Source organism: Ranitomeya imitator, chromosome 6 (assembly GCF_032444005.1).
Source record: "Ranitomeya imitator isolate aRanImi1 chromosome 6, aRanImi1.pri, whole genome shotgun sequence".
Lineage (NCBI taxonomy): Eukaryota > Metazoa > Chordata > Amphibia > Anura > Dendrobatidae > Ranitomeya > Ranitomeya imitator.
In genome coordinates this window covers 107,656,260-107,672,460 of record NC_091287.1, presented here as the reverse complement: position 1 = coordinate 107,672,460, position 16,201 = coordinate 107,656,260, and the positions used below count along the sequence as shown (strand labels likewise).

The following is a 16,201-nucleotide window of genomic DNA, read 5'->3' as shown; positions in this document are numbered from 1 at the left end:
GTCTAAGGTCATCAGAAAATGAAAGAATAAACACCAAAGTGATTACATGATGCCATGAAAGGATTTTGGGACCCATAGCAAAAAAAGAATTGGTAAACTTTTTGTAGATGAGAAACAGAATTAGAACAAGAATGGACAACAGCAACTGTGGTTAAAATGGTTATAGGAGGTAGAGAAAAGCAAGAGTTTAGATCTCTCAACCTTTCTATCACCCTCTTTGTTTTTGTTTTTTAACTCTGCCTTAAGCCAAACACCTAAGTAGATTGACTGTTTCCCAATGACAAAGACAATGGCTTAGCTCAAAGCAAAATTGTTGCTGCTGAAAGCAGAGAAGGTTAAACCAGTTTGGCAATCATACCATGCCAGCTTCATCTCACAATCTGGTATTAGCAGGGGTTACATTACGTGGAGAACCTTTTTAGTTTTCCTTCAAGAGACAGAACAGAAAATATTCCAGCAACACTCACTGAAATGTAACCCAATCCCAAAGTACAAAGGAGTGCTTGAAAGGCTAAGGGTCCACATGAGCCCCCCAGAAATAAGACTGGTAGAAGGTAAAAGAAGTAGGACTATGAGGACCTGGACACTTGTAGAAACACTGGGCTCATACAGGCGCAAAATTTACACATTATACTGGTGGAATTACTGCATATTTCATAGCGGCAGTAAGTCGGGTGTAATGCTTTAGGCTTTAGCAGCAGTTATCTGATTTCAGTCTTTATGAATCCTAATTGAAGCCTGCAATGAAGAGCTTTCTTATAAAATATAACTTATGACTATGATCTCCAGGCATCCGAGTGATCAAATATTTCCTGAGATAGATCGCTGAGCTGGACACACAACAGTATCAGACAGGCATGTCTTAGAAGTGTCTTAAAAGTCGTCTGGTGTAAAACTTGGCTCGTGAGGCTCTTGGGCATGGAATGCCTATAGGTTAGTCATTACATATAAGTAGAGCTGTCAGTTTTGTCAACGGCACCAGGGATGTTACTGGTTCTTGATGATCTTACATAAGCCAAAAGTAACCATTCATGGGGGTAGTATGCATTGGCATATCCTTTATGAATAGAAAAGTGCAGCAAACTCTGCTAAATGAATTGTTATTAAGTGGCGTATTCTGAAGGATTACATTGGAAATCCTTACAAGGTAATCTTCCCAATGTATGGTATACCTCAAATATACTAATGTGACATGAGTTTAGTGCATCTCATGAAATCGAGCAAAAGAAAAATGTAGATGAGGCTAAAAGTAACTCGATAAGTTTAGATGAGAGGTCGTATGTGTGAATGTCGGCAGGTCAGATCGCAGAGGTCTATACACTGGTGTAGCTAAACTCTCTAGCAGCGTCATGCCATAACACCTACAGAGGCTTGTAGAGAAAGGATTACGCTTGGTCCTGGCATATCGGGGCATTATACAGATGTTGGGCAGTATGCCGCTTTGTTTCCTAGAGCCGTGGGAGCTTCATACTTAAAGTGCCTGTGACTCACAAAGGTGATGGCAGCCATTCATTGAAAATGAACAGGTGAAGAACATCAGCATTCGAGAGATCTGGGCCATAACTTGTATCTTTAGTTATTTTGCAGGGCTCCGTAAAAGTGTAGGAGCTTAACTTATAGGGTAGCAACCTCCAATCGGTGGTACTAGAGAGACCGCTTACTTCTGGAGCAGAGCCATTTACATATTATCAATTACATATAGCCGGTCACATTATTATTGATTTTAAAGCATTAAAATGTAAATTCAGAAAACAAAGTTGGTATGGCACATGAATGGAGACAGACTCACAGAAAATGCAATAAATAAGAAATATAAATAAGAAAAGCTCAATCACAAAAGGTTAAAGAATTACCGATCACACTTTTTTTTAGCTTTTACCACAATAAAATAAAACTTTAAAATATGTATATTGAAAAAAAAATCATCTGCTTTTTTGGTGCAACACTCAGTAAAGAAAATTAGGTTCTGCAGTTTCTAAACTTACAGGGGATTTCTGATTTTTCTTTTAAATTACCAGTTGAAAGACTTCCGGGTAAAAGACGTTAAACGCAGTGTCACTCCGACTGTCTCTGCAGGACAGGAATCAATGATGTCCAAACCACCAATCAAGCGACCCTGCAGCCAATCAGTGGTCAGGTGACTGGTGGGCATCAGTTGTGGCCCAGTGGAGACCAAAGGAGTGGGCTACGGGTTACAATGGTAAGCAAAGTTTCTTTTCTTCATTTATCAGAATGGCTTCTCACTGGCCATGTATAAAAAAACCAGAAATCCAATTTAAAAGAAAACTATTGCTGAATTTTACCTAAAGAAAATGGCAAATCTCAGACCCAAAATCCTTGGATCTTTGCCTTCAGGATATATAGGGATCATCTGACCGTGAATATTTAATGTTGAGATGGCCATAATTTGCTCATGTCATGTATCTCTCTGGCCCACATACATCCACAGGAGTATTTGTCTTCTACATTATGCGGTGTGAGAGGCAATGCATGATATGAGCAGACCAACGTTAGGTTCACATTTGAGGTGGAGTCCGCAGCATTTCGTACGCAACCACAAACACATGGCAAAACGCATGATAACGCTGCATTTTTTTATCCGCATCAACTTGTGCATGACAGATAAAAAAACGCAACATTGGCACGCATTTGTTATGAAAAAATTTTTCAAGGAGAATTTCATTGACAAGGGATGACACATGGGTATTTTGTTTATAGACCCTTGTGCAAGCGAGCGCATGTCCTTGCGTTCCCATACACTAATGCGTTGTTTTGACATACTCCTTCTGCAAGCGTCTGCACGCGTATGGCGGCGGAAGTTTGACACCAAAAAATTTTTAACATGGTGCGTCAGCCACACCCAGCTGCACACCGCGAAAATATGCATGTGTAAGCAAACACGGGCGAACCCATGCACCTGCGTCTACAATGCAAAAGATAGGAAATCAAGACGCATGCGGATGTATGTGTCAGAAACGCTGCGGACACAACCGCAAATGTGAAACCAGCCTAATCCCATCTGCCTGGCACTGAGAAACCTTATGCCAGGTTACTGTTCAATCCCATATAGCACAATGATTGTTAGGGCAATGAAGACATGGCCAGCCATGGGGCAAAGATGAATTCTTCGTTTCCCCCAAAAGGTTTTCTGAAGTTTAACTAGTGCGGTTATTCCTAAATATGTATCTAATGGTGAGACAATCATTCAGACATTTTTTCACATAGTGTTATAAATCAGCGCTGTGTCAGATTTTTTATAATTCAGTGATGTTACACAAAAACATTCTTTTAGATAACATTTGCATTCTGCCATCGGGAAGAGACCACCGAAATGGTTAAACACAGCAGCTTGAGAAAGATTAGCCCTCTTAGTTGGGAGATATACTAACTCGATGGTGGGACACCAGAATTGAAAACTTGTTAGTAACAAAACACCCTGTAACTCATATCAATCACATTGGCATGGATACTTTACGACATGCTGCGAAACCTTGGATGTTATGACAGAGGAGTTATATGGACCTCCTTTACTTTCAAGATGGTCTTTCTCAGATAAATCTAGCTTTACTTATATTTTCAAAATCTAAAGTGCACATCTCACGGTGTTAGGAACTTCTAAATTACATTTCTACACATTTTTAATGCTGCAATTTATGAGCTCGAGCGCACAAATATCTACAAACTTTCTCCCAACTTTTTTCTTTCTCAGGAGACACTTTGTGAGAGTAAGGGCAGGAGCTTTCTCCCAATACTCCGGAGTAACTATATCTGGGGGAGAGGGAGGACTGGTAATTACTATGAGTGCCATGTTGTGCTGCTCACAGTCCCTCGTAAGTCCAGCACTTTATGGTACCATGAGGCCATTTAGTTTTACATCCCCCTCCCAATAAACATGGATGCTGACTGAGGTCCGCCGGCACCTTAAGAACACCTGTATGCCAAGCCCTTATGATAATGGGGCATTTTTCTTGTATTTGCCTGGACCCATTCTTACTTGCCCAATAGTCCTTTTCAACAGCAGGTCATTGAAGATGCAGCTTAGCTGTAAAAAACCCCAGTTGTACTGGGAGGCCTCCATGTAACAGATGTCTGCAGCATACATTATATCTTTCAGAAAGTAACAGTTAGTTTTTCAGTGAAAATTTGTACATTTTTATAAATCTTATACATAATATCTATTTGTAACAGCTCCCATCACAGCTTAACATATTGCAAGGAAGCTGGCATATATTCATCTGTAACTCTCTACCTAGGACTACATAGTTTCTAGACACCAAGTGTCAGTAAAAGATGACATAATATACACAAATACAGAAAAAGTAACACACTCACACATGCTAAAAATCTGTGTGACAGACAACAATCCAGACCTTGGCGGAGGCACATAACAGACCAGCAAAGCATTGGAAATGGTAATGAGAAAAGTACTGTCACAGAGGATTTTCCAGACACTTACAAAAAGTGTGACGGGCTATAATCAGTCTAATATAGCCACGAAAATGCCCAACTGAGATTTGGTGAAATCAAATTTGGTTCTTTAAAGGGTAGAACATGATTAAAGCCAAATTAGTGCTCAGTCTTTTTTGTGGAGCCTCACAAACATTTTCTATCTCCGGACAAGTTTTTTTTTTTCCCATCTTCCAAATTCTAAGAGCCTCCTAGTTAGTGCAGAATAAGGCTTGAGGAGTCTGTGTGGTGATGTACTGCTGCGGCGGAACGTGCAGACGTGGTCTACGTTGTGTAGAGGTAGCCAATATTCATGAGAATTCCCCTCTAGGTACTAATGCCTCAGTCGGAGCTCTAGTGGACTCCACCATACGCTTTAGTTTGCCTCTCCTGGGCTAGTTCTGGACTTGGTATGAATCTATTTTGCCAGACTCAACCTTACGGAAACCTAACCTGTCACACGTTATACAGCAGACGTCATACATCAGTCATTTATAGGCCTATGGGTGAATTTTGAAAGCCAAAAGCTCATCGGAGTGCAGGTTGTTGAGAGAGCGCAGGTCGGCTAGCTTCAGGAGGAGCCTGGTAAAGGTGGAGGCCTCGTTGGGATGGTTTTTCATTATTATAGTCCTCAGTGCTCGGATTAGTGTTTCTTGTAATGCTTCAACAGAATTCACATTTTCTAAACCAGAGCGATCTGAAATTTTAAAAATATATATATGCATTTATTTTTTACACATTGCTTTTAGAACAGTACATAGCACATAGATGAATACCTCACACAGTCATCACCACAGGACTCTCACTAAATGCTGTGCATAGATCCACTATGACAGCACATGGAACATGGTCCACATTGGAGGTCTTGTAGGAAGCCAATGTGCCACTGAGGCCCTGTACTCTCCAATGCTTCTAAGGGAGAATGCGTCAGGTATACAAAATGTAGCAGCACTACCTTCATCAAAATGGCTACACACAGGGGCATCACGGGCAACGCCAGCAAACTGTCATTTGGGGGTGAAAACTGACAGATTTCTGATGCTGCTGGATGCTGGATAAGGGTTAAATGGGTTTGAAGAGCGACTTTTCAGAGCCAGAAACTTGTTCAGGGCTGTTGTCAGCAGAGGATAAGAATGAGTACAGGGAAAGAGTACTTAATTCCGAGTACGGGAAAGATTCAATTAGACATCATAGTATTAGAGACTTTTTTCAATCTGATTTCATGATTGCCGTCAGTTGTGACTGCAGATGCATGGTATTCCAATTAGAGAGGAGTGGATCACGTCATACAACCCTGTTCCACAGTCCAGGTTAGTGCTATCCGAGATCCCAGGATCGAATTATGATGTGGCGGGCTGAAGAGATATCACATCAGATGACATTACGCCAAGCCAGCGAATGAAACTCAGAGCCACAGAACCTGAAAGCTCAGAAAATTCATGCAGCCCTTGTGTACAGGCCTGGAACGTGGAATGGGGTTGCTCCAACACATCTGCTCATCTCCAATTCCAATCTCATTATTTCCCTACAGGCTTTACTTATTTCTATTGCTCAAATACGTACTGGTATATGAAGTCAAAGAGAAAAGGCAGGGAAAGTTGACCTTCTGTTTCTACATAGAGCTTAGAGGGATTCAGCTAGTCTGCTTTTAATCACATGATGCCATAGACCTAATGGAAAACAGAAGAATTACCGTATATACTTGAGTATAAGCCGAGATTTTCAGCCCCAAAAAATGGGCTCAAAGTGCCCCTCTCGGCTTATACTCGAGTCATGGAAGGCGGGGGTGATGGGGTTGTCGGGTGAGGGGGAGCGACGCCTGTCAAATACCCACCTACTCCTGGCGCTCCTGATGCGGTCCCTGCATGCCCCACGTCTTCAGGCACAGCAGCTTCTTCCCCTGTTCGGCGGTCACTGGTACCGCTCTTTAAAGTTATGAATATGGACTCCACTCCCATAGGGGTGGAGCCGCATATTCGTTACTGTAATGAGCGGTGCCACGTGACCGCTCACTACAGGAAGAAGCTGCTGTTCCCAGAGACGTGGGACATGCAGGGACCACGCCAGGAGCACCGGGAGCGGGTAAGTATGTCATAGTCACCTTTCAGCGTTCCACCGCCGCCTCGTCTTCCGCGTCCTCTGCAGTGACTTTTCAGGTCAGAGGGCGCGATGATGTATTAGTGTGCGCGCCGCCCTCTGCCTGAACAGTCAGTGCGGAGAGACAGGAGGCTGAGGAGCAGCAACGAGAGATGAGTATGTCTTTTTTTTTTTTTGTTAGTGCAGCAGCAGCATTATATGTGGCACAATGCTATATGGAGCATCTATGGGGCCATAAAGAACTGCATGGAGCATTATATGGAGCATCTATGGGGACATAACTGCATGGGGCATTATATGGAGCATCTATGGGGCCATAAAGAACTGCATGGAGCATTATATGGGGCATCTATGGGGCCATAAAGAACTGCATGGAGCATTATATGAGGCATCTATGGGGCCATAAAGAACTGCATGGAGCATTATATGGGGCTCCTGATTCAATATGGATATTCAAAAACACTTAACCTACTGATGTCTCAATTTTACTTTTATTGGTATCTATTTTTATTTTTGAAATTCACCGGTAGCTGCTGCATTTTCCACCCTAGGCTTATACTCGAGTCAATAAGTTTTCCCAGTTTTTTGTTGCAAAATTAAGGGGGTCGGCTTATACTCGAGTATATACGGTATCTGGATAGAAAGACAACATGAGCAATTGTAGGCACACAGTGCTATATAATATGATGATTGAAATATTAAGATAAAAATGTTGATGGGAGTGCGTCTTTAAACTATGAACCTGTCAGTGACTTACAAATGTGAAAAAAAAAAAAGTTTTTGAACATACAAAAAGAAGCAAGCCGCTCAACTTGTCACAACTTTCATTGTTTAACCAGGGAATTTACAACCACTCCTGACTAGGCACATTTTCAAGTTTAAATCATACATGCAGTTTAAAAAGCTGTAATTTTTTCTCATTTGGATATTTTAGTTAATTTTTTAAAGTTTTTTTTGTGGTACAAAGGGTTTCATTTTCATGTCACAATTAGATTCTCTTTAGGGTTATTTTTGCTTATATTGGGTGATGTCAGTGGCAACATAAGGGGAGTCAGTGTTTCCTTTTTATATTAAATATCATTCTGCAACAATTATATTCATATAATCGACCACTTTTTTTAACTTTTTTTTTTTTTTTTTTTTAAGGAAGCGGTTCGAGTAAGTGATTCGGATTGACAGTGGCATTTTTATTTATTGAATTTTTTTTACCTATCTTTTATGCATTCATTTTATTTTACACATTTTGCCCTCCCAATAAAGCCATAAAAAAAACTTTTGGGGAGCATTTTAATATTTAAATATTTTCCCTTGCCTTGTTACTGGGGATAGTATATTAGCGCCAAGTACAAGGCAAATGCTTCCTGCTGGCGGCACAACAGAGCCTATAACCCATAAGGTCCTGCCCCTTCCCTAGTCACGGCGATCACATGACTGCTGTGTATAGAAGCTGACGTTTAGTCAGTGCATATACACTGCTGGTTTAGCGCTGTCTATACAGTACGCCTATTCTACGGGGACTTTGGCTGTCACTGATGTTTTAGAACATCACTGCAGAGTAGGAGCGGGACCGACCAGACATTTAAAGTCTATGAGCGGTCCAGAAGCACCTGAAGTATAGCGGTTTTCATTTTTATTTCATAAATCAATAGTACACATGAAAATAAGAAACGTGGCAAGATGTCTTGTCAGAGAAATCTGCTTCTTTCACCGTCATTCCAAGAGTAAAATCTGTATTCATTGGGGACAGATTTTTCCATTACTGAGATAGGAGATGGCAGCTGGAAATTTTTTTTTTTTTACTTGATGGAGGAGCTAGAGGGGAACACCGACATTCTGCTGCAAGTTTTCCTTAAATAATATTTCTAATTCTCCATAGAACTTTATGGGTACCAATTCATAGCTCAGTAATGGGAAAATCTGTATTCACTGAAGACAAATCTTTACCAGAGAATTGAGAATTTTGAAAATGACTGATCCAGGAGGAGAAAGAAGCGGATTTCTCTAATAATGCAAATATAAATTCCCCTCTTCAGCTCCTGACCCAGCTGCTCCCACTCCCCTACTCCAGGGACTTTTGCATTGACTTATGCAGGAAAAATTGACCTGCTGTTTCTACATAGTGCTTAGAAGGATGATCTAGACCTAATAGAAGAGAATTGTCTGGGTAGAAAGGAAAAATGAGCAATTGTAAATACACAGTGCTATATAATATGATGATGCCAATATATTAAGAGGATATACATTTTGATGGGGGTGATTCTTTAAGAAAGACCCTGTAAAATCCCATGAAAATCTTTAGATTGATTGATTTTCTGATAGATTCAATGCTTTCCTTTGTAGAACATTATATATAACCAACATGATACAAATGCCACATTCGCTATTAATATCTACATGTCAAGCTGTGCAAATCATTTCTGAGCTGGTCAGCTAAGCAACTGTCCCACTGAACGCAAAATGAGAGGTGGACTGAAGGGAAGCAAGTGGAGTTTTCAGATTTTTAAGATAAAAAATAAAAAAAATCTCTCTGAGCTCAATGTTGGGTGTCCAAATAAAACAGTAATAATCACATAAACGGATCATCTATGAACAATGGTGGAGAATGAGCCTCTGATGAGGCTCATTACCAACTCATAGGACTAGTTTTCATCTTCTAGAGTTGTCAGACCACTTGGGAGTGGTGGGAACATCAGCTCCACGGGGACACCACTGACCTTGCTTTATTCTGCCTGACAGGTTGTAAAAGTCTTTTTGATGCCACATTTTTATGTAATGAACAATACTGTAGTGCATTTCTAATAAAGACTATACAGAAGAAATGTAATAGTCTCCTTGTGTTCTTACCAGCAGAGACGAGGACAACTGCTGTAAACAGACTCATCTCCTCCTCACTGAGCTGCAGAGCACCGAGCTTCTCACTGAACTCGAACACAGAGTTCAGCAGCTCCCCGGCTCCCATGGAGCGCAGCTCGTCCACACAGAACTTCTTCCCACTGAGAAAGGTTACAGTACGCTCTTTTGCATCGAACAATGACGCAAACCGTACCATCAGTACCTGGCAAAACAAAAGAAGAGATGGAAACAAACGTTCACATTTTTTCGATCATTATTCAATAAATCACACCATTAGAAGTGTATTCGCAAAAAATGGCCATTAAAAATACTTCTGATGAATATCCAAACTACACCTGAGAATACACTTAGATGAAAATATCTAAGACATAATGACTTCTGTGTGGAGCTGTCAGTAGGATCAACCCTCCTAAACCATCTACAGTATATGGGCATGGAGGTCCTAGGAAGCTGAATAAAATGATACACTGATAGCTGCGATCCGATGTCTTATTCCAAAGAAATTCATGTTTTGTTTTTGTTTTTTTAAATATGCAAACGAGCTGTTAAGATCTATGGGCCGGACACAGATCTCCCTGAGAATCTGCCTCCAGAGATAATTATAAATGAAAGGAGGCATTACCAGTGTGAGACATGTAATGACTGACACTTTACTGTCACAACCACACACCTCTGCAGTGAGATCAGAACGAACAGCAAAAAAAGAAGTGAACTTTGTCTCCTTGCACATATACACCTGACCTCTCATAGTGCTGTACGCTCTGCTGCAGAGCTGTGCCTGATAATAACCAACACAGTACAGCAGAGCTGAACCTTGTCTCATTGCAAACACATCTGCAGTCATGTCAGCTCTGCTATACTGCGCTTTCCCTCATACTGGCTATCCGTGAGATGGAAGCCATACCAATACGAGAGGATACCTGCAGGGCAAATGTGTTAGTTCAGATGTGAACTGTGTCTCATTAGTTGGTAACTCTGATATTACTGCAGAGCTGTGTGTCAGCAGGAGAACACGGTATCATTGTATTCAGCTTCCTGTGACCTGCATTCCATACAAACAACTAAAAAAGGTTGATCCTACTGACAGATTCCCTTTGAGCAGAACAGGTCAAAAGAGGACAGTCTGCTTTTATTTTATTCTCACTGCTCTGGAGTATTACCCAGTTTGTTTTTTTACAAATATGCCATACAGATCCAGAGACATGGGCCTTTTCCTTAGTAACAATTACATTGAGTTTACAAGGAGCCATGTCACACATCTCAATTAGCACTAACAAAAAAATCCCATATCTCCAGAACTGTATGGCAGATTTTTTTTTTAAATGGTATATTCAAATGAATAAAATAAGAGCAAATATTAGCCACTTTATTACATGGTTATTGGTCCTTAATCTTTATTAAATACATTAAGATAGTGGCAGCAGTGAAATTAATAAATTCACTTTGTGTCTAAACTTCAGCAGAAGAGAAGCAAAATTCAATCTATATTCCACATGCATCATGCAGCCAACAGATCTCATGTAAACAGTAAAGGCTCCTCAGTGCAATGATTAAAGTGCCCATAGTAATAGAATGATAGTTACAAGTGCAGAGAGTAACCAAAAAAGGAGAACAATGCTACGAGGTGCAATAATAAAGTGCTTGCTGGCAAATGCGTTCCAACGTGCATTTTGCCAGGTGAAATCCACCTTCATGGGCATCTCCTTTGACAAAGAAAAGCGAAACACAGATTGGGCCACAATATTGCACTGCCAGCAAGCACTTTATTGATGCACTTGTGATTTTTTTCATGTTCTGAATTTGAAGTTGCGGTCTCAATTTTTTGGAAACAGTCCCAGGAAATTTGCAGATAAAGGCCTCGATTCACAGAAATCTTGACCAGAAATGGGCATTTTTGACTGGGATTGGGGCTGGACTAAAGCATATAAATTGCCAACACCAGTATGGATAACTATGGAGGTGTCTGATTGAAATGAAGAGACCAGAGCAAGGCCTGGGCTACACTGCAGTTTTTTTTTTAGCACTAGTGATTGTTTTTACCTATTTAGCTCCAGCTGTAGCCTAAAGCTCCATTGTAGCCAAAGCCCTAAGAGGCTGAAAGGGGTGAAAATTGCAAAGGAGTGGAGTTTTTAAAAATTGAGATTATGAAGACACTGATGTTATTAGTATAGATAATATTTTTTTTCAAATTTCCAGAATAACGATGTAAGTAGACGTCTCCATGACCAAATGCTCACCTCGAATGTTCCAGCCTTCAGCAAATTAACCTGATCATACTGGGAAAGGTCTTTAAATCCTGGAATACGCTTAGCAAATTCTACAACCTCTTTAACAGCGGGGGTGAAACTCATAGAAAACTCTTCCCAGATCTGAGGTCCAGATTTATTTGGGTCAATGAACGGAGACATGCTCATTGGACAGACCTGCAAAATATGGAATAGACTGTAAGAACGTGATCTGGAGAGTGCACTTCAAGGCAACATTCAACATAGTCCTTGTAAATCAACCCAATTACATTATGGGCCACCTCTACAAAGATAGAAAAGTCACAAACTCAGCAAATATAAAAAGAAATGAACCGTTACAGCAATAAAAATAACAAGCCATGAACACTCCGTACCAGATGCATTCTCCTTCCCCTGTTGCATGGGTAGCCATTCATACGGTGAGCCGGAGACACATCAGACATGGATCGTTGACTGCATCCTTTGTGGGAGAAACCACTGGAAATGTTTGTATGGTGGTGATTGGAGTATTGGACAGAATGGATGTTAGAATAGCCGGCGGTGTTCTTGCCTCGATGCTGTCCATTTATATAATTCTGGCTTTCACTAACAGGACAGCGAGCAGTGCTAGGACCATTATTGAAGTGGATATTGTTGCTCTTGGTGAGATGTTTGACATTATTCATCCGGCCTTCCATCAGATGGTTTGCATCATTTCTAATTTCAGAAGGTTCTTGATTATACATAAAGGTTTCTCTGTGAGCTCTGGTTACTGTACCAATAACATCTTCTTTGCTAACATCTGACGGTGCTGGAGGGGGTAGCGGGTGAGAAGAAGGTGCAGGTGGAGTGGGGCTTTTGACCTGGTTATTCTGACCAATAACATCTAACTTTTCATTCACAATGGGAGGCATAGGTGGCAAAAGTGCGGGTGAAGCTTGATAATCTGGAAGTGCTTCTTGGTGTGCGGAGCTACCAAACTGGCTGTTCATCATGGTCTTCATGGCAGTCTGCATTTCCAGCAGCATTCTCTGCTTTTCACGTTTTGGAATACGACCGAAACGAACAGCTGTCGAGGCAGAAGAAAATAAAAAGGTGAAACTGTCGTTATTTAAGTCACTAATCACAGATCAATATCTGCGCGTTCTGACAACCCCACCTGGCTTTAATGCCCTGAAATCGGTCAGAAATGCACCTGCATAGTTTGGGAGCCATTTTAATAGAGTCAGTTCGATAGCAGGAGAGTCAGCATATGAGGTAGGAAAGTAGGAAATGCCAAGAAAGTGCTATGGACATGTGCAACAAACTTCAGCAACTTGCTTTAAGACATACTGTGCTTCATTGCATACCGCAGTTTCAAGGCTGGAAATATCTCAAGATGATAAAATAATATAATCACACCATCTGTAACGCTCAGGCTCACGACTTCTTGTGAGAATCACTGATTTTTCTGGATCAATAGAATTTTTACTCGCAAAAATCAGATTATCAGTCATCAAATACAGTCATATTCCCAGGAGAGAAATGCCCCTTGAATAAGACATAGTGGCGAAACACGGTTGATGATAAGCTGATCTTCACAAGTAAAAACACTGTCATTCTCATGAGAAGTCTTGAATCTACGAATTACCCTTTGAGAGAGAAATGTCCTTATATATATTTCGACTTGTGTTTCACTGGGGTTGTCCACTACTAGGACAACCCCTTCTTGATCTAAATGTCTAGCCCTGATAAAACAAAACAGCTTATACTCACGTCCCACACTGGAACCATTCCGGCGGTATCAGCACTCACGGTTCCGGGCCTCTCGTGCGGTTGCATGACATGTGGTACCCAGCACCCAATCAGCACTGGTGTCACTGGCCCCGCTTTTGTACAAATTTCACATGAAGAGGAAGCCAGGGATCAGTTGCAGCCGGACTTGCTCTTCATGTTCAATTCGACAGAAGGTGGGGATAGTGACGCCAGTGCAAATTGGGCACCACATGTCTTACAGCCGCATGAGAGAACCAGGACCAGAAGTATCAACACCACGGAACAGCGCCAGCACAGGAGGGGAGTATAAACCCTTATTTTATCGTGACCAAACATTTATATCAAGAAGGGGTTGTTCCAGTAGTGGACAAACCCTTTAAAAACTTTCTATGATTAATACATCAGATTGGCTCCAGGACTGGATAAATCTTCTGTACCTTGTCAGTGTGTGTATTCGCTGTGGGTCAGTTCTATAACATTTTGCAATAGTTACCGTATATACTCGAGTATAAGCCGAGATTTTCAGCCCAAAATTTTGGGCTGAAAGTGCCCCTCTCGGCTTATACTCGAGTCAAGGTGGGTGGCAGGGTCGGCGGGTGAGGGGGTGAGGGCGCTGAGGTATACTTACCTAGTCCCAGCGATCCTCGCGCTGTCCCTGCCGTCCCACGGTCTTCTGTGCTGCAGCTTCTTCCCCACTTCAGCAGTCACGTGGGACCGCTCATTACAGAAATGAATAAGCGGCTCCACCTCCCATAGGGGTGGAGCCGCCTATTCATTCCTCTAATCAGCGGTGCCGGTGACCGCTGATAGAGAAAGAAGCTGCGGCACCGAAGACCAGGCAGAGGGACAGCGCGAGGATTGCCAGGACTAGGTAAGTATAGCATATTCACCTGTCCTCGTTCCAGCCGCCGAGCGTCGCTCCATCTTCCCGGCGTCTGCGCTCTGACTGTTCAGGCAGAGGGCGCGATGACGCGATGACGCATATAGTGTGCGCGGCGCCCTCTGCCTGATCAGTCAGAGCAGAGACGCCGGGAAGATGGAGGCGCCGGAACGAGACGCCGGGAGCTGCAATCAAGGGAGGTGAGTATGTGTTTTTTTTTTTTTTATTGCAGCAGCAGCAGCGGCGGCGGCAGAGATTTATGTGGAGCATCTATGGGGCACAGTGAACGGTGCAGAGCACCGTATATGGCACATCTATGGGGCACAGTGAACGGTGCAGAGTACCGTATATGGCACATCTATGGGGCACAGTGAACGGTGCAGAGCACCGTATATGGCACATCTATGGGGCACAGTGAACGGTGCAGAGCACCGTATATGGCACATCTATGGGGCACAGTGAACGGTGCAGAGCACCGTATATGGCACATCTATGGGGCACAGTGAACGGTGCAGAGCACCGTATATGGCACATCTATGGGGCACAATGAACAGTGCAGAGCACCGTATATGGCACATCTATGGGGCACAGTGAACGGTGCAGGGCACCGTATATGGCACATCTATGGGGCACAATGAACGGTGCAGAGCACCGTATATGGCACATCTATGGGGCACAGTGAACGGTGCAGAGCACCGTATATGGCACATCTATGGGGCACAATGAACGGTGCAGAGCACCGTATATGGCACATCTATGGGGCACAGTGAACGGTGCAGGGCACCGTATATGGCACATCTATGGGGCACAATGAACGGTGCAGAGCACCGTATATGGCACATCTATGGGGCACAGTGAACGGTGCAGGGCACCGTATATGGCACATCTATGGGGCACAGTGAACGGTGCAGAGCACCGTATATGGCACATCTATGGGGCACAGTGAACGGTGCAGAGCACCGTATATGGCACATCTATGGGGCACAATGAACGGTGCAGAGCACCGTATATGGCACATCTATGGGGCACAATGAACGGTGCAGAGCACCGTATATGGCACATCTATGGGGCACAGTGAACGGTGCAGAGCACCGTATATGGGGCACAGCTATGGGGCACAATGAACGGTGCAGAGCACTATATGGGGCACAGCTATGGGGAAATATGAACGGTGCAGAGCACTGTATGGCACAGCTATGGGGAAATAATGATCTATTTTTATTTTTGAAATTCACCGGTAGCTGCTGCATTTCCACCCTAGGCTTATATTCGAGTCAATAAGTTTTCCCAGTTTTTTGTGGCAAAATTAGGGGGGTCGGCTTATACTCGGGTCGGCTTATACTCGAGTATATACGGTATCTGCTATTTACAGAGAAATTATACCAATATGACACAGTACGTAACATGCCCTAGTGAGAAGGTCAGTGACCAGCAGGATGAATAAACAATAGTGATGAGCGAATATACCCGTTACTCGAGATTTCTCGAGCATGCTTGGGGGTCCTCCGAGTATTTTTTAGTGCTCGGAGATTTAGTTTTTATTGCCGCAGCTGAATGATTTACATTTGTTAGCCAGCATAAGTACATGTGGGGATTCCCTAGCAGCAAGGCAACTCCCACATGTGCTTATGCTGGCTATCAGATGTAAATCATTCAGCTGCGGCAATAAAAACTAAATTTCCGAGCACTAAAAAATACTCAGAGGACACCCGAGCATGCTCGAGAAATCTCGAGTAACGTGTATATTCGCTCATCACTAAAACAATTAAAGTCATATTTTTGGGGCTAAATTGTTCATAAATGATCTAAGTGATGGCAGCTGCTCACTGTATACTATACTTAGCATGTGCACATTTCCTATTTGGGGGCTAGTTAGAATCTGCATGTTGTTGCCACAGATCGATTGTCCACTTAAGGAAACTCTAGAGCCATCATTCAAGATCAA

General features: G+C 42.5%; 1 protein-coding gene across 1 annotated transcript in view; it reads right to left on the bottom strand.

Moving 5' to 3' along the window:
- NR1D2 (nuclear receptor subfamily 1 group D member 2) overlaps nt 1-16,201 on the bottom strand; it is a 41,492-nt gene that overhangs the window by 1,761 nt on the left and 23,530 nt on the right. Inside the window, exons 5-8 of the mRNA XM_069729990.1 lie at nt 12,017-12,690; nt 11,634-11,819; nt 9,388-9,598; nt 1-5,143 (exon numbers count right to left, since the gene is read on the bottom strand). The exon at nt 1-5,143 is cut by the window's left edge and continues 1,761 nt beyond it. Of these exons, the coding sequence (XP_069586091.1) occupies nt 4,947-5,143; nt 9,388-9,598; nt 11,634-11,819; nt 12,017-12,690 (1,268 nt within the window). The 3' untranslated portion in view covers nt 1-4,946. The remainder of the gene's footprint in view (nt 5,144-9,387; nt 9,599-11,633; nt 11,820-12,016; nt 12,691-16,201) is intronic.